The sequence below is a fragment of the Sander lucioperca genome, chromosome 5 (assembly GCF_008315115.2).
Source record: "Sander lucioperca isolate FBNREF2018 chromosome 5, SLUC_FBN_1.2, whole genome shotgun sequence".
NCBI classification, from domain to species: Eukaryota; Metazoa; Chordata; class Actinopteri; order Perciformes; family Percidae; genus Sander; species Sander lucioperca.
The window spans coordinates 7,977,756-7,995,763 of record NC_050177.1 but is presented as its reverse complement, the minus strand read 5'-3'; the positions used below and the strand labels follow the sequence as shown (position 1 = coordinate 7,995,763).

Here is an 18,008-nt window from a genome sequence, read left to right as displayed (position 1 = left end):
CCCGGAAGTGGAACGTCGTGGATATAGACTAGGATAAGAAAGACCTTTTTGGACAACTCATGCCCCTGAAGAAGGGATTCGATGACAATGGGGTTCGCAGCAGTGAAAGGAAAAAGTAACATAATGTTATTTTTTCATCTTTGAAATACTAGTGAATTATAAAAAAAAAGAGATCAGACAAGAACAAATCTTTTAATCAACATTTTTATTGCTTCTCGTTTCGTTTGTTGAACGCAAAATAAAGAGTGGATCACATTAATTGATGCATTTACTTTGAGTGCTGTTTTTTATGACTTGGTAGTGCCTCGACCCATGATTGCTTTTTTTGTGTTTCTCTCAGGTCTCAGCAGGATTGTGTAACATTTGGGTCCAAACAGTGCCACCAAGAGGCCAAAACTGGAGGCCAGGATGGCAAATACCTCAACTGCATCTGCATATTTGCCTGGGGAGTTAATGTAAGCAGGGACAAAGGCAACCCACACAGCACAGAAGATCAGCATGCTGAAAGTGATGAGTTTGGCCTCATTGAAGTTATCTGGAAGATTCCTCGCCAGAAATGCTAACAGGAAGCTAAGGATAGCCAGTAAGCCAATATAGCCCATTAACACTGCAAAACCAACTGTGGACCCAACTACACACTCATAAACTATCTTGTCATTGTGGTATTGAGTGTTTTTATGAGGAGCTGGTGAGGCAGAGACAATCCAAGCAGTGCAGATTGCTGCCTGAATGCAGGTAAGAGCTAAAACGGTTCCTCTCTGCTGCACAGCACCAAACCACTTGAGACTGGCTCCTCCTCCTGGCTTGGAGGCCTTGAACACAGCCAGAACCACCATGGTTTTCACCAAAATACATGAGACGCAAAGCACAAAGCTGATCCCAAATGCTGCATGTCTTAACTGGCATGTCCACAGACTTGGACGTCCCATAAACAGCAGTGAACACAGGAAACATAATTTAAGTGACACCAAGAGCAGGAAACTCAGCTCTGAATTGTTGGCTCGTACCATGGGTGTACTGCGATGATAGGTGAAGATTACCAGGACAACAGCACAGATAAATGTGCCCAGCAACGAGGTGGTTGTCAAAAAGATACCGAGAGGCTCATAGTAGGAGAGGAACTCAGTTTTCTTAGGAACACAGTGGTCACGCTGGGGGCTCGACCAGAAATCCTCTGGACAACTGGTGCACTCCATGGAGTCTGACAAAAAGGGGAAGGTGAGATACATATTCATTTCATGTCTCCAAAATACAATGTGTAAATCTGAATACCAACCTGTTTTGTTGCTTATCTTTCCCTCAGAACAAGGGATGCAGTCGAAACAGCACTCGGGTTCCCCCTTCTTTCTGGCCATGCGGGTACCTGGAGGACAGCTCTCGCTACACACTGACTGCTGTGGCTATAGGGAGAAAAATAAATCTGTCATCCTATATCATTAAAGACTGCTGAGATGTACAGTCCAAATAAGACGAAAAAAATGCCAGTAAAGGAGAAATGACCTTTCTGGATTCAAAGCTCCAGAAGATTTTGTCTTCATCAAGTATGAGTTCTTCACCTTTGGCTGACTCTTTAACCTCACCCACATTCTGAACTTTAGTTCTTCCATCAGGGAGCCACAGCCAGTTCATGATATCATATATTGGTAAGACATCACCATTCTCATCAAATGACACTTGATCACCAAATGGTGTTGTGAAGTTGATGTTTTGTACATAATGTACAAGCTGAAAAAAACAGAGCTTTATCCTAGTATTCAAATCATTTGCAACACAATCTCAACATTTTTATGTTTCTAAATACTATCTGAAAATCAGACTGTTGTTTATTTGTAACTTTTTTGCACATCGCTTGCACAAAACAAAATGGGAATGTGTTTTCTCCTATGTCTTGTATAAAATATTTTACTTTGGAAAGAATGAATATGCAGCTTACCAATGTAATGATTGCATACTTTTTTTCACAATATTCATTACTCACAAACCTACATTAAGTAAGTACCTCAAGGTGTAGCAGCTGTTTTCAAAACATAAACAGGTGGAGTGTAAACTGATATCACACCTGCCATGGCTCCAGTGTTTGCAAAGTAGCACAGCTGTGCCCGCTGAAAGGCCCTCTCCCTGGCACACAGCGCAGCATGTCATCAAGGGCATACGCCAGGGCATACACAGCCTTGTAAACATTGTACTCAGGTCTGAGGTTAGATAGATCTAAAAACTCAGTCTCCACATGTTCAATATCTTCCTGTCCAGTGCATAGTTCTCCTCCAGCTTCAACCCAACCTGCTGGAGGTGGTGCAAATCTACACTGAAATGTATATTCCCAAAACTGTCTCACCTGAAATGTATAAAAATGTATTCTTAAAAAAATTACAATATATTACTCTAGCAACTTTAGAACAATTTGTAAGATTAAACTCATACCATGTTATTTCCATAGATGTTGTTGTCATGTTGGTCAGGACGTATTTGTAACAGGAAGTCCCTGAGCCCTGGTATTTCTCCTCGACGGATAGCAATGCCCAGTGTGCTACTCAAGTACGGCATTAGATGGGGGGTCTGGAGTACAGAAGCTGTTGTCCAGGTTTCACTTGCCATCCACTGCCGGCCTGTCACATTCTGCCTCGCCACCTGTGCATTGCATTATGTGAAAATATAATATAATATTTATATACAAAATATATATATATTAGACTTCTGTTAAAAAATACACTGCATTTTGTAGCAAATAGTATTTTTTCTACAGCAATATGAGGACACTAAGCACAAATGTAAGAAATGTAAAATCGATCTGAACCTCTTCCATTAGTTGAATCATGTGGATTTCATGAGCAAACACTATGACCACACGAGCTGTTGATATCTTTATTAAATGTACAATCCTCATGAGTTCATTCGGATCACTGTCCCATGGCAAAACCTCTAAGTAGGCCAGACAACCTTCACCAGACTGAGCCAGGTCAGATTGAAAGGATCGGGCAACATGACGTCCATAGTCATCATCACTGACTAGAAGGCCGACCCAAGTCCAGCCAAAGTGTTTTAGAATCTGAATCATAGCACGCACCTGAATGGATATATGGAACGAGGGATTAGAGGACAGACTAATATATTGTTTTAAAGTGCTCATATTATGCTCATTTTCAGGTTTATAATTGTATTTAGAGGTTATATCAGAATAGGTTTACTTGATTTAATTTTCAAAAAACACCATATTTTTGTTGTACTGCACATTGCTGCAGCTCCTCTTTTCACCCTGTGTGTTGAGCTCTCCGTTTTAGCTACTGGGGTATCACACTTCTATTCCATTTTTGTTGGGAGTCGCACATGTGCAGTACCTAGGTCAGCACTACAAGCCAGTCAGAAGCAGAGTATGAGGGCGTGCCATGCTAGCAGCTAGGTGAGCATTATAACGTGTGTTACAAAGTGACGCACGTTGGTCACGGAAGTAAAGGCTGGACTACAATAGAGCTGTTTGGAGCAGATGGTGAACAGTGTTTTCTGTTGGAGATGGTTAGTCCCTTTGGGGTGGACTTTGGGCTTTTTCACTTTGTAAACCTATTACATGCACAAAAAAGATATATAACACAATAAAGGAAAAGGAAAAAGCCAAAAAGCACAATATGAGCACTTAACATAAAATACACAACTAACTTTAGTTAATGTAACTCATTGTATTATTTATTTGAGTTTCACAATGTAATCACAGTTAATCTTAAGTAAGAAAGTAAGTAAGTAAAATGTATTTATACAGCGTTTATCACAGATAGAAATCACAAAGTGCTTTACATAAAACATACAAGATGATACACGTTAAAAACACAATACACCATTTAAATTACAAAGTAATACATAAAGAATAAAGTGCAGACAGGTCAACTAAAACCCTGTTTAAAAGGTAAGTATTTAACTGATTTCCACAAGCTTTCACAAGCTTTCTGTACTGCTTTTCAAACATATTTTTGCAGTTCTTAATCTTGCTAATCAAGTTTCACCTGGAAAGCATCACTTGGGATTGTTCTAAAGAAGGATGGAAACCGTTTCCGATCACTCAGACAGGAACATGTCGCAAAATAACTTATCTGTAAAGAAACATACAGATTAACTCAAGTTACCCATCTCTTAAAATTCAGACCCAGTCTAAATTTTTTCATATATCAACAATGTGTCACTTTTAAAAATTACATCAATTCAATTACAGTATAAATACAAATGACAGGATGCGGAACTTACAATGGGCATTCTGTATAAACCTAGCACATTAGAGATGGCAATAGAAAATGTTGAATAGTGGTCACCCACAATCCCAAGGACTGGAGGGGTACCTAAACAGTTCTCCTCAAGCAGAAACTGCTCCTCTCGACCACTTGCCAGTGATAATGCACCTCTGAATCCAACAATAAGTGCCCCGCAGTTATCGTAAAGACTGTATCCCAGAGTCACATTAGGTAGCAGGTTGGAGTTCTTGTTGATCTCATCAATAGCAAAGGCCATGGTCATGGCATGCCTGAACCCTAGAGTGTCAAAGCTAACACACAAAATGTCACTGTTAACCAGTAAAAAGAAATATGTCACCCTGAGAACTGGGTATATATTTACAAAAAAAAATCTAAATCTGTGTAATAATATACTTTTTACAGCTGCATCTTGATGTTTCAAAAGTATCACTGAAACTGTCATAAAAACATGTATCAATCACCACTTACCATGTATACACAAAACAGCTTGAACAGAGTGTAGTTTGCACAGATCCATGATGTCTGCTGCATGTGTGTGAAACTTACCCTTTGCATCTGGGCTGTTCTGGCTCTGAGATAAATGTCCGCTCAGGGAAGACAGAGGTGTAGTGGACCTCAAACAGCCCACCAAGAACCACATCGCCAGGCTTGTACATTTCATTAAGATGAAACTTTCTCCGTAATTTACAAGATGAAGGAAGAGAGGAAGAGAAAGAAAACAAAATAAAGTAGACACACAAGAGCATATATGTGTCAAGAAATGCCCCCATAACTGCCCTCTTCCTTTCACACCCGTTTCTATGCTTCATACAAGTGTACTTCATTTTATATGCAGGACTATTTGGTCCCCTTTGCATGCTTTACGTAATTGTTTAATCTTTAACACCACCCATCAGGGCTATAGGGGCAGGACATAACACACATCAACTTAATTATGTTAATATAACATGTTTAATATAAAGTAAATGATCAGCAAGTGTTTCAGCAAATATTCAATGTTTGCCTTTTGTTTTTGTTTTATTATTGCAAAATGAAAATCCATCTTGCTTATTATTTAAATACATTTTGCAAATACACATCCCATGATCAAGTCATTTATTTATGTGTGCAGCTTTTGAGTCCCAGACAAATTTCCCTAAGGGGACAATAAAGTATGTTGTATTGTATATGCATTATGCCTTTGTGTGGTAGTTTGACAATGCCTTTTTGTAATGCTTAACGCTATATTGTGTAGTTTCTGTCTCCCCCCTGAGGAATTTTAAGTAATGGCAACAACACTGTTGTTGCATCCACTTGATGCAAGCCTTGGGTGATAGCGCACCACTCCCACCCCTCCTCCACGCAGTTGCTTGTAGCCAAGGACATGGAGGATTAAAAAAACATGATGCACTCTTCACTCGAGCTTCTGCGTGCGAATGTGGGCGGACTACACCATTTTCTGAATAAATACTAAGATAATAATACTGAGAAATACAGAGAGAGTTTTTTGAACTGATAAGATTAATTAGCTTTCTATCAATTAATTTGGCAATGGCTTGAATGTAACGGGCGTCCATTAATATAAAATAGTCGTGCACTATATCTTTAAAGGCGAATTAAGGATCATGCTGTTCTATTTTATATAGGCTTCGCCCTCTAAGAGCTGTTGCTATTGGGTTTATCCCTCGCGGTCGTGAAGATTTCTTTCGCGCCCTTGTGCCCTGCACAAGCCTCTCTTATGTCTGCAGTTACTGTATATTACAGCTGCAAGACCAGAGATCTGCTCCCTATTTTTCTTCAGCGAAAAGCAGTTTGAAGACTTCAAAGAACAGCGGTGTCAACCTGTGTACCGATTGACGGACCGGCTACATCCTGCTGCCAGATCTCCACCCGAGCTGCGAGGCGTGTCTTGGCCCCATTCGCCGGGCTGGCACCCCAACGGCCACCAGCAGTTCTGCGCCCGCTTACCGAAGGAGGAACTGAAGCGGCAGACAATGGCAGCCGGGCGGACAGTCGGGTAAGGTAAGGATACCACCAGCGGCGAAACCTAGACATCCTGGAAGGGGATCTCTTTGGCGGGCAAGAGTCCGCTGACTTGGATCACCCCAGTTTGGTTCTCTAGCCAGCACCGGCTCTCCCTCTTCCTCGTTGGGAGAACTGGAGCTCGAAACAGAAGAGGATTACGGAGCCTCGCCACTGCAGGTCTCTCCGTCCCAGAAGGAGAGCACCGCATCAGCGGCTTTCTCCTCCGCATCAGGTGGGCTCCCTGCCCACCGCTGAGGTTTTTGTTCTCGACCTGTGTGAATGCTGAGTAAGCATTCTCCAAACCCGGGAGACTGACGGCACCAATGTCTAGCTATGCACCGTTCACCAGCGTCCAAGGTGACACGGAAACGGAGTTCCCTGCAGTCCCGCCACTGCCGCAAAGCCTGGCCTCCATCTTGCTTCCGAAGGCCACTTCACTGCTTCACTGACCGCGCACACCTGTGTGCCGCCTAGGTGACCGCGGCGCAGAACAACGCCGCTCTGCTGTCTCCGCCATGACCGCTAAGCCTTTTGGCTGTCCCCCGGAGTTATATTGATATCTGGCTGCACCTTTCACAGCGGAACATCTGCCTGCACAGGTCACAACTCCCAGCCAATAGCAGACGTGTGCTCTTGGACGGTCCCATTGCCCCTGGTGGGTTGTTTGGACTGCACCTTGGACAGCCACGAACTATAGAGGGAATGCGGAAACACACCTCCTGGAAAGTGGCGCCTAGGCCACTAACGTGGCACCAAGATGTCAGCTCGAGGAGACGGTGCCCCGCATGCTGCGGCTGCGCCTCCCCAAGCCAGACAGTTTCTCCTATAGAGCAGTTTCCTCTCAGTCTGTCCGCTTTTGTCCCTTCTGAGCATCTTGCGGCCACTGAGACACACGTTCCCCTCACACACACAGACAGACTTGCCACCACGCTCACATGCAGTAATGCAGGCGAAGCCCAGCCACACTGTGTCAGAATTAACAGGAGCAAACACCCATTCAAAGTGTAGCTAGCCTACTCAGTTATGCTCCATCTTCCAGCTGATTATGCGGATTAGTGAGAGTCCTGAGTCGCAGTGTGTGCGCCTGGTGATTGGTTCACCTCCATCAAACTGAGGGCACATTCACATTCCGGTCATCCCCAAACAGAACATTCCTGTGCTTCTCCTTCCTGGGAGTTCAATAGACATTTGGCTACTCTCTGGCCCATTGTATGCCCTCCAAATGTATCAAGGCGGTTTTTCAGCCATTACGCAGAGGGGATCATGGTTCTGTTGGACAACCTAATCCTAATGACACACCTCAGGGAGAGCTGCACTCTACATAGTGGAGGCTGTGCAACATCTACAAACACTGAATTCGCCATAAACTGACAAAAGGTTCGCCGATCCCCTCACAGGCGGTAGTTTATCTGGTGTGGACATAAACTCCGCCACTATGAAAACCAGGCTGGATGCATTAAACTCTTCGCTGTCACACATTGCGCCTCACAGGGTGGTATCAGCGCTGTCAGTGATGCGTCTGCTGGTGTTGATGCCACGTAGTGGCTCCTTTAGGACATGAGTAAACACACACATTGCACATGAGAAAAAATTCAGAAATGGTTTGGCTGCCTGTGCCTCGACCCATCACGGCACAAGAGTCGCATGCTGACCATATCTTCCTCTCTACAGTCCAACCTGGCTTAGTGGAAACCCCCTGTGCTCTATTGTCGGGGTTTCCCCTTGGGAGGGTGACATCACATGTAACAGACACAGACACATCTCTCGTTGGATGGCAGGGCAAATCCGTGTCCCAGGTTGTGGGGGGGAGATGGGGAAATCCTCCATCTCTCCACATTGCCTGGAGCCTGCCACGGTGCTAAAGTGCTGAAACATTTTGCTCTGAGTCTATCAGGTAGACGTGTCGATAAGAACAGACAACATGACAGCGGCAGCTACACTCAGCCCGGCTATTATAGACAGGAGCCTGCTGCTGTGGTCACACAGACACTTGCTCTTAATCAGAGCGGCATACACTCTGGATTTACTAAACCACGCGGCAGACCTGATGTCGCGGGGAGGGGGTCCCTCTCACAACGAGCGGAAATTAGATCCCACTCTCGTTCAGATGCTGTGGAACAGGTTGGGAGGGCGAAAGTGGATCTGTTTGCCTCACGAGAGAATGCACAGTGCGCACTGTGGTTCTCTATGAAGGCGCAAGACTGATCTTGCTTTCCCCGCTGTCCCCCTGACTCCTCATCTCCTGGCTCGTATTCAGGAAGAGAGCACTGCTGGATAATGATTTGAAGTTTTTAAAGCGTATGTTGTGGCCTTTTTTTGTCGTGCCACAAGGACTGTGGAGAGAGATGGGGTTTTGCGTTTCCCTTAGTGAAGCGTTTGTTGAAGCGGATCAGATGACAGAAACCTGTTGTGCTTTCTCTAGCACCTTTATGGGATTTAATCCCAGTGCTCCGGGCTCGGAGGTTCCCCTTTTGAGCTTCTGGCACAAATCTCTCTCAGAATGTTGTTCCTGACAACAGCGCTCCTCATAGCCTCGACCGTCGGCTAGGAGTGAGTGACTTATGGGTGCTGTCGGTCTCACCGTCCTGCTTTTCTTTTCTAGAGGACGGGAGCGCGGCTACTTTACAGCCAAATCCTTCATTCATGCCGAAAGTCAAAACGAACTATTTTCGGCTGAGAATTTCTTATCTTGAAGGTTTTCTTCCTTCCGCCTCATAACAGAGAAGCGGAATAAGCGTCTCACCGAGTCAGCCCAGTGCGTGCATTATCTCAGTATGTTTTACGCACGGCAGACATCAGGGGGGAGCAGTTGTTCATTCACTAGCCTATATAACACTCACACGGCTCTTTCGAAACAGCGGCTCTCTCACCGGCTGTGTGAGGTTACCACCCACGCTTTTAGTGTAAAGGGAGTGGTTATCAGCACCCACGGCCCTCCTCAGAGGTATGACAGTGGCTGACATCTGAACAACGGCGTCATGGGCATCTCCGTGCCTTTTTTCATCTGCTTTCATTGCGCGATGTGTCTCCATGATTCACTCTTATCCGCACTTAACTGCATGTGATGGGCTATTAGATCTGATATGCCATGTCAGGCCAGTCATGGAGATAGCCTATCAGGTTTTTAAGCAAACAATATAATTTTGTTACATAAAAAACCTGTACAGTGTGAGAAGGAAGAGGAGCTAGTCTATGCTATCTGCTTGTGGATTTTGGTGTCACAGGTGGCATTGACTACATCAGCTTCACCCTTAACCCAATAGCAACAGCTCTTAGAGTACGAAGCCTATACGAAATAGAACAATAGTTACATATTGTAACTCCAGATTCTATGAGTATAGGCATAGCCCTATAAGAACCAAGCCACCTGCTTCACTAACATTCGCTGAAGAAAAATGCTGATGTAGGGAGCAGATCTCTGGTCTAGCAGCTGTTATATACAGTTATTGCGGAAGTAAGAGAGGCCCGTGCAGGGCACAAGGGCGCGAAAGAAATCTTCATGACTGCGCATGCGCGAGGGATGAACCCAATAGCAACAGCTCCTAGAGGGCTATGCCTATACTCATAGAATCTGGAGTTACAATACTTAACTATCGTACTTAACCTTGTTATAGACAGGAATGGTGTTCTTCTGACACTATACCTGGTACACCTGGATGTAGCTCCTCCAATCTTCTGCTGCTTTTACATCTTTCGTGGAAATTCTTCTTGTTCTCTTAAAAAGTACCGAGTCGCTGGTGGGATGAATCAAATTCTTTTACGTGCGCACGGTAGAAGACCTGAAAGTGTTCTCCCCCCTCTCTTCAGAGTAACTTCTCTTATATACAATCCAGTATCTTCAAGTCATCAAAAGCACAACAGTTGCTGTCCTCAGGACAGGAGATTTTTTGAATCTTGCATTTTACAACATACAGTGCATTTCCTGAGCTCATTTCATGAAATCACACTTCATGTTAATGTACTCCACACCTCCCTTTGTTTTGTAGAAGAACTGCCCCCTGGTGTTGTCTCTTAACCATTTGTCAGGAAAACATGATTCTTTGATAATATGACACTTTTTCACTTCTTCTGTCTCTCAGCTAAAATCCCTCAGACTTCATCAAACTCAATAATGTAATTAGCTACAATCTACAATGTATCTTTCACACACATCTGCCATATAGAGAGCCTCATCACCTTTTCTTTTCTGGCTTAGTATGGGGGGCTCTTAGAGACTAACAAGGCCAAACTGAGGAGGGTGATCACCCGGGGGTCTTAATGCTTAATATGCAACAAAACCCACTCAGTTTTAAGTGAAGTAACTTAACTTGAAGCGCCATTTTCAAACCACACACCCAAAATTAAATGACACTTAACAAATTCCAAAACGTGATGCAAAGGGTTGTGCATGTTGTAAATTTCATTGTTTCTAAAGCACTAAACCACGGACAGTTCCAGCAGTTAACTGGAGACTATGAGACAGACAAAGTACCACAATTTAGCAATACACAGTGAGACGGTTGTCCCACGGAAAAGTGCTCAAACGGTTCCTGGGCCTCCTGTCCACGATTTGCACTTTCCCAGACAGTAAGGGGAAACATGATCAAGAGCTGGGAACAGCTGGCCTTTTTGACCGGCATCATCCGTCACCTGAACACTCTTAACTTGCAGCTTCAAGGGAGGGATACATTTCTAAGCAACATGCTGAACGCAATCACAGCATTCCAGATAAATACATATAACTGCCCAGGAAATACTTGCAGATAATTAATGAATATCCCAAAACTCAGGGCTGTCACCACAAATGACTCATCTCTGCAGCCGCCAGGTAGTGTTCAAGGTTTCTGCCCGAAGAACACCAAATGCATGCTCTTGGTGGAATTGTTGGGCCTGTAAATTTAGTGAGTGTGGATTAAACCTACTTTTATTGTATAGGGTGCCAAGATAATTTGTGTTATGACTTGAAACTATAAATAAAATATAATTTAATTGAATAGATACTGGGAACCAAAACTCACAAAATCACAGTGTATGCAGATGATATTTAGCTTGAAGCATTGGTTTTGTTGATGACCGCTGCTGTTTCGCTTACTTTGAGAAAAGTAGCTTCCCAAAATTTTAAATAATCCTTTGTGGGTTACCTACTAGAACAACTACAACAGTTACATAAAAAGTGGTTTGATTTAATCTTTGAATCTTAGTCAGCTGGAAACTGAGGCTAAGCCTATCAAAGTCCCTCAAATGCTAGGGAACAAGAAGAAGCAAAAAAGGGCAATAATGAATAATCTGTCCCAGAAAAACATTCTTTATTGCTTCCAGTTTCCTCTAAATGTATTTTTTACAGTAAAACAAGCTTACTTATTTGTTATACATTGGCCATAACAAGGGCAAATCACTACTGAGGGAATGCAAAATACATACTGGTTCAGACTAGTTAATCATTTAACCATAACTGCTGCTTTTATGACTTGGTAGTGCCTCGACCCATGATTGCTTTTTTTGTGTTCCTCTCTGGTCTCAGCAGTATTATGTAACATTTGGGTCCAAACAGTGCCACCAAGAGGCCAAAACTAGAGGCCAGGATGGCAAATACCTCCACTGCATCTGCATATTTGCCTGGAGAGTTGACATAGGCAGGGACAAAGGCCACCCACACAGCACAGAAGATCAACATGCTGAAAGTGATCAGCTTGGCCTCATTGAAGTTGTCTGGAAGATTCCTTGCCAGGAAGGCTAAGAGGAAACTAAGGATAGCCAGTAAGCCAATATAGCCCAGTAACACTGCAAAACCAACTGTGGAACCAACTACACACTCATAAACTATCATGTCATTGTGGTATTGAGTGTTTTTATAAGGAGCTGGTGAGGCAGAGGCAAGCCAGGCAGTGCAGATTGCTGCCTGAATAGAAGTCAGAACCAGAACTGTCCCTCTCTGCTGCAAAACACCAAACCACTTCAGACTGTCTCCACCTCCTGGCTTGGATGCCTTGAACACTGCCAGAACCACCATGGTTTTTACCAGGATGCATGAGACACAAAGTACAAAACTAATCCCAAATGCTGCATGTCTCAGCTGGCAAGTCCACAGTTTGGGACGGCCAATAAACAGCAGGGAACACAGGAAACATAGCTTTAGTGACACCAAAAGCAGGAAACTCAGTTCTGAATTGTTGGCTCGTACCATGGGTGTACTGCGATGATAGGTGAAGATGCCCAGGACAACAGCACAGATAAATGTGCCCAGCAATGATGCGGTTGTCAAACAGATACCCAGAGGCTCATAGTAGGAGAGGAATTCCATCTTCTTAGGAGTACAGTGGTCGCGCTGGGGGCTGGACCAATAGTCCTCTGGACAGCTAGTGCACTCCATAGAGTCTGAAAAAAGGGGAAGATTCAAATTGTTTTCTGCTTTTGCCAATTTTTTTTTCCTCTATTTCAACTAGTCCGAGTCACTATTGCAGCATATAGGACATTATCCTTCTTACCTGAGAACACTGTTATTGATGTACAATAGGGCACCACTGCCGGGGACAGAACCCAAGTTTCTGTAGTGCTTTTCCCTCAACACCAAATGGGCACCCGTAAGGGGTTACATTCCTGAATGCAAATTAATACTCCATAACAAATCATACACTTTAAAATGAATACCAACCCGTTTCATTGCTGATCATTCCCTCAGAACAAGGGATGCAGTCGAAACAACACACAGGCATTCCCCTCTTCCTGGCCATACGGGTACCTGGGGGGCAGCTCTCACTGCACACTGACCTGGGTGGCTACAGGAAAAGAAGAGTGAAATCACTGTTATTCTACACAATGGGATTCTGGTATTGTATGTGATACTAAAGGAAACACAACAATAAGGAGAATCAACCTCTTTGGATTCAAAGTTCCAGAAGATTTTGTCTTTATCAAGTGTGAGTTCTTCACCTTTGGAGGCCGACGTTTTAACAAATCCTACACTCTGAACTTTAGTTCTTCCATCAGGGAGCCACAGCCAGTTCATGATATCATATATTGGTAAGGCATCACCATTTTCATCAAATGATACTTGATCACCAAATGTTGTGGTGAAGTTGACCTTTTCCAAATAATACACAAGCTACAAACCAGAGAGATACATTTAATGACAGGCTTATAATGTACAATGTTCTTGATTGGATGAAGTGTGTAAATGAAGTATATGAAAAACATGAAAAATAAACTTTCTAAATTGAATCTACAGTAAATATTGAAGCACCATTTTTTTCTTTAATCAATATATAAACACAGGTTAATTAACATTGTTAAAACAAACAAAAACTATTTTTCCTGCTGGGATTCCATATGTCCTTTCATTTAAAAAAAAAAAAAATCATTAACCCTCCTGTTGTCCATTTTCAGAAAGTTTCTATATCCGAAATTTGGGTTTCTGTCAACCAAATTGTCAAAACAAATAACGTGAATGGTTCACTACAACGCTCTTAACAAGTTAAATAAATGATCAGTTCACTACATTGAATTTGGGTGTTTTAGTCAATTTCATAGCATTTGAAGAAAAAGCTATTGATAAAAGAACTTGTGACAAAAAAGTGACAAAAATGTCAAAAAAAGTGACACAAAAGTGACAAAAATGTCAGAAAAAAGTGACAAAAATGTCGAAAAAAGTGACAAAAATGTAACAAAAAAAAGTGACAAATATGTCAAAAAAGTGACAAAAAAGTGAAAAATGTAAAAAGAAAAAAGCTTTAAAAACTTGGGAAAAAACCCACAAAAACTTCAAAAGGCTCAGAAAAAGTCAACAAACGTTGAAAAAAGTGACAAAAACATCAGTGGGAAAGCCACAAAACTGTCGAAAAAGAAAACGTTGATAAAGGTTTTTCATTTAAAATTTGGACTCAGAAAAACAAAAAGTTGCAGGTCGACGGGAAGACAACACGAGAGTTAAGGTTAATAGCTGGCATACTGATATTGATTTTGCTAAATGTATTATATTCTGCTCTCACAAAAGTGTGTTCAGTAAGTACCTCAAGGTGTAGCAGCTGTTTTCAAAAGATAAACAGGTGGAGTGTAAACTGATATCACACCTGCCATGGCTCCAGTGTTTGCAAAGTAGCACAGCTGTGCCCGCTGAAAGGCCCTCTCCCTGGCACACAGCGCAGCATGTCATCAAGGGCATAAGCCAGTGCATACACAGCCTTGTAAATATTGTACTCAGGCCTGAGATTAGAAACATCCAAAACCTCGGTCTCCACATTCTCTAGATCTTCCAGTCCAGTACATACCTCTCCCCCAGCCTCCACCCAACCTGCTGGAAGTGGTGCAAATCTACACTGAAATGTGTACTCCCAAAACTGCTTCACCTAAAATGCATTAAGAAAACATATGTTAACAGAAATAATATCAATATATAATTCTTGCAGTTCCTCATCAGATTGTAAGGTTAAAACTCTCACCATGCTATTATCATAGCTGTTGTTGAGGTGTTGGACATGATTAATCCTTAATAGGAAGTCCCTGAGTCCTGGTATTTTTCCACGACGGATAGCGATGCCCAGTGTGCCACGCAGGTATGGCATGAAGGCCGGTGTATGGAGTCCGTCAAGTAATGCCCAAGCTTCACTGGCAATCCACTGGAGGGTTGTCACATTCTGCTTCACCACCTGTGCATTGCATAAAACTAACCTTTTCCAGATTTCTGTGAAACAATTACAGTCTATTTCCCAACATTTAATAAATTACAACCAAAACTACACAATTAATCTCTAGTAAAGTTTCCTTTCATAATAAAAGTACAGATGTAATTACATTGTCCAGAGCAAGGTGATTTATTTAAATCACGGTCTGCTAATTTTGATCTATGTTTAAAAACAGCTGAGTAATAGTCAATGGAGTAAACCGTACATAGCATATAGGAGTAGTAAATGTATAAAATAGGTATACAGATGAGCATAAATATCTGCACAAATGTTGCCGTATTTTGCAATGGGCAACAATACATATGCCCCTCCAAAGTTCTTAAATCTCAATTACAAATGATTCTCTGTTTTCTAATGCTAATTTTATTAATTAAAAAAATTAACAAATAATGAACCACAGAATGAGGTGTAAACAGGTGAATTAACATCAACAGGAAAAAAAAATATTTGATGGAGTCATGCTATGGATTCATAAATATCAATGTATTTTCATCCCCCAACCTCTTCCATGAGTTGAATCATGTGGATCTGATGTGCAAACACGATGACCACACGAGCTGTGGATTTTGTCATCACTTCCACAATCCTCTTTAGTTCAGCTGGGTTGTCACCCCAGGGCAAAATCTCTGAGTAGGCCAGACAACCTCCACCGGACCGTGCCAGGTCAGATTGGAAGGATTGGGCAGCGTGGAGTCCATAGTCATCATCACTGACCAGCAGACCTGCCCAAGTCCAGCCAAAGCGTTTTAGAATCTGAATCATTGCACGCACCTGAGTGAATACAAAATGGAGGGATAGTGTATATGCTGGAATATTTATTTAGTGGAAATTTACCCCTACATGTCTCATGATGAAATTATAGGTAATTTATCCATTAAGCTTTTCATCTATTTACATATAGTCTTTTCAGTAATACAAAGAGCAAATATATTTTATGCACACAAGATTTGTTGAATTGGCAAGACTTATTTTCAAGTTTGCTATGCTTTACTTAGACATGTATGCAGTTTTTATTTTGCTAATAGTGTTTTACCTGGAAAGCATCACTTGGGATCATTCTAAAGAAAGATGGAAACCTTCGTCGATCACTCAGGCAGGAACATGTGGCAAAATAACTTACCTATAATGAAACACACATAATGCACACAGGTTGTGCATCTCATGCAAGTTAGTAGACACATTCAAAACATTTTACTCATTATAACAATTTTTTATTAATTCAAACACAGCACGTCAAAAGGACACAATAAATTAAATACAAAAACACTTACAATTGGCAGTTTAAATAAACCTAGAACATTGGAGATTGCAATAGAAAATGTTGAAAAGGGATCGCCCACAATCCCCAGGACTGGAGGGGCCCCTAAACAGTTCTCCTGAAGCAGAAACTGCTCTTCTCGACCACTTGCCAATGACATTGCAGCACTGAACCCAATAGCAAGTGTAGCACAGTTGTCATAAAGACTGTATCCCAGAGTCACATTAGGTAGCAGAGTGGAGTTTTTGTTGATCTCATCAATAGCAAAGGCCATGGTCACAGCATGCCTGAACCCTGGAGGGTCAAAGCTAACACACAAAACATCACTATTAACCACTAAAACATATTACATTATTTATAGTCATCTGTGCATCTTGTCTGCTACATGTTTATGAGACTTACCCTTGGCAGCTGGGCTGATTTGGCTGTGACGTAAATGTCCGCTCAGGGAAGACAGAGGTGTAGTGGACCTCAAACAGCCCACCCAGGACCACATCGCCAGGCTTGTGCATTGCATTAAGATGAAACTTTCTCCGTAATTTACAAGATGAGGGAAGAGAGGAAGACATGGAACATAAAGCGGAGCAAGAGATAAAAATCATGAAAAGGTAGATACACAAGAGCAAATATATGTTAAGAAAACCCCCCATAACTACCCTCTTCCCTTCACACCTGTTTCTATTCTTTGTACGAGGTTGCTTAATGTTATATCGAGGGCTATGTCATCCCCCTTGCATGCCTTACATCACTGTTTATCTTTAACAACACCCATCAGGGCTATGGGGACAGGACATAACCCAAATCAACTTAATCATGTTAATGTAACATGTTAAACACAATGTAAATACTAATGTAAAACTATGTTTCAGAAAATATAAGCCATGAACCATAATATATATATTTTTGAAATCACTTTAGTTTATTATTAATTTTTTTTTCATTGTGTTAATGCTAATTTAGCAGCAATCACAGTATTGTTATCTGATTTTTCCGTACAATTTTCAGTCCCCTACTAATTCGGCATACTTTTCTCCACCATTTATACTTTTAAAATATTAAGCTTTTCTCTTTCTACTTTGTAAGTCAATGGAGCAATGACTATGACTATGAAATGAGTTATTTGGTGGGATGGTGGCTAGCACCAGAAAGTAAGCACTGCAGACTCTGACCCAGATTTGATTCCCAGTGTTGGCTGGCCCTTTTTTTGTGGAGTTTGCAGGTTCTTCCAGACTTTCTCTGGCATACTATTTGACTTTTTTATGACTTTTTCGATGTAATATACTGTGACTATTTTTGACATACTATACCATGATTTTTTGTATCACTTTTTTTTGACATTTATATACCAGGACTTTTTCATTACTTTTTCCACATATCATACTATGACTATTTTTAACATGCTATACTATGACTTTTTTATCACTATGACTTTTTTCCACATACTATACTATGACTTTTTTATCACTTCTTTTATTAACATACTATACTTTGACTTTTTAATGTTGTTTTTCAAAATGCTATGCTATGACTGTTTTCAACATACTATATTTGGTGTGCACAGTGGCTCAGTGCTTTGCATAGCTCCTACTAGCACCAGCAAGTAAGCACTGCAGACTCTGAATCAGGTATGATTCCTTGTCCTTGCTGGCACTTTTTTGTGGAGTTTGCATATTCTTCCAGATTTTCTTTGACAAACTATGATATTTCTTTTTTCAACATCCTATACAATGACCAATGTTGGGGAGTAACGGAATACATGTACCGGCGTTACGTATTCAGAATACAAATTATGAGTAACTGTATTCCGTTACAGTTACAATTTAAATAGTTGGTATTTAGAATACAGTTACATTA

General features: G+C 41.7%; 2 protein-coding genes across 2 annotated transcripts; both read right to left on the bottom strand.

The window, feature by feature from the left end:
• Positions 1 to 271: 271 nt before the first annotated feature.
• Positions 272 to 4,927, bottom strand: LOC116047592 (extracellular calcium-sensing receptor-like). Its single transcript, XM_031296480.2, has 9 exons — positions 4,782 to 4,927; positions 4,231 to 4,525; positions 3,993 to 4,079; positions 2,795 to 3,064; positions 2,422 to 2,628; positions 2,060 to 2,335; positions 1,501 to 1,725; positions 1,277 to 1,400; positions 272 to 1,201 (listed from the first exon to the last, which is right to left on the bottom strand). Exons 1-9 carry the CDS (start codon positions 4,889 to 4,891, stop codon positions 288 to 290), a joined length of 2,508 nt encoding a protein of 835 aa, XP_031152340.1. The 5' UTR covers positions 4,892 to 4,927; the 3' UTR covers positions 272 to 287.
• A 6,720-nt stretch (positions 4,928 to 11,647) lies between these two features.
• On the bottom strand, positions 11,648 to 16,696 carry LOC116047572 (extracellular calcium-sensing receptor-like). The gene is made up of 9 exons (XM_036001566.1): positions 16,557 to 16,696; positions 16,168 to 16,462; positions 15,930 to 16,016; positions 15,398 to 15,667; positions 14,654 to 14,860; positions 14,285 to 14,560; positions 13,093 to 13,320; positions 12,871 to 12,994; positions 11,648 to 12,593 (listed from the first exon to the last, which is right to left on the bottom strand). Exons 1-9 carry the CDS (start codon positions 16,664 to 16,666, stop codon positions 11,680 to 11,682), a joined length of 2,511 nt encoding a protein of 836 aa, XP_035857459.1. The 5' UTR covers positions 16,667 to 16,696; the 3' UTR covers positions 11,648 to 11,679.
• Between the last annotated feature and the right edge of the window lie 1,312 nt (positions 16,697 to 18,008).

Coding starts and splice junctions, on each gene's coding strand:
- LOC116047592 (XM_031296480.2), bottom strand. CDS start 4,891: ATGTACAAGCCTGGCGATGTGGTTCTTGGTGGGCTGTTTGAGGTCCAC. Junction 2,336..2,421: donor ACATCTATGGAAATAACATG/GTATGAGTTTAA, acceptor TATACATTTCAG/GTGAGACAGTTTTGGGAATA. Junction 1,726..2,059: donor AAACACTGGAGCCATGGCAG/GTGTGATATCAG, acceptor TGTTTTTTTCAG/CTTGTACATTATGTACAAAA.
- LOC116047572 (XM_036001566.1), bottom strand. CDS start 16,666: ATGCACAAGCCTGGCGATGTGGTCCTGGGTGGGCTGTTTGAGGTCCAC. Junction 16,463..16,556: donor AATCAGCCCAGCTGCCAAGG/GTAAGTCTCATA, acceptor TTTGTGTGTTAG/CTTTGACCCTCCAGGGTTCA. Junction 15,668..15,929: donor TCCCAAGTGATGCTTTCCAG/GTAAAACACTAT, acceptor GTATTCACTCAG/GTGCGTGCAATGATTCAGAT.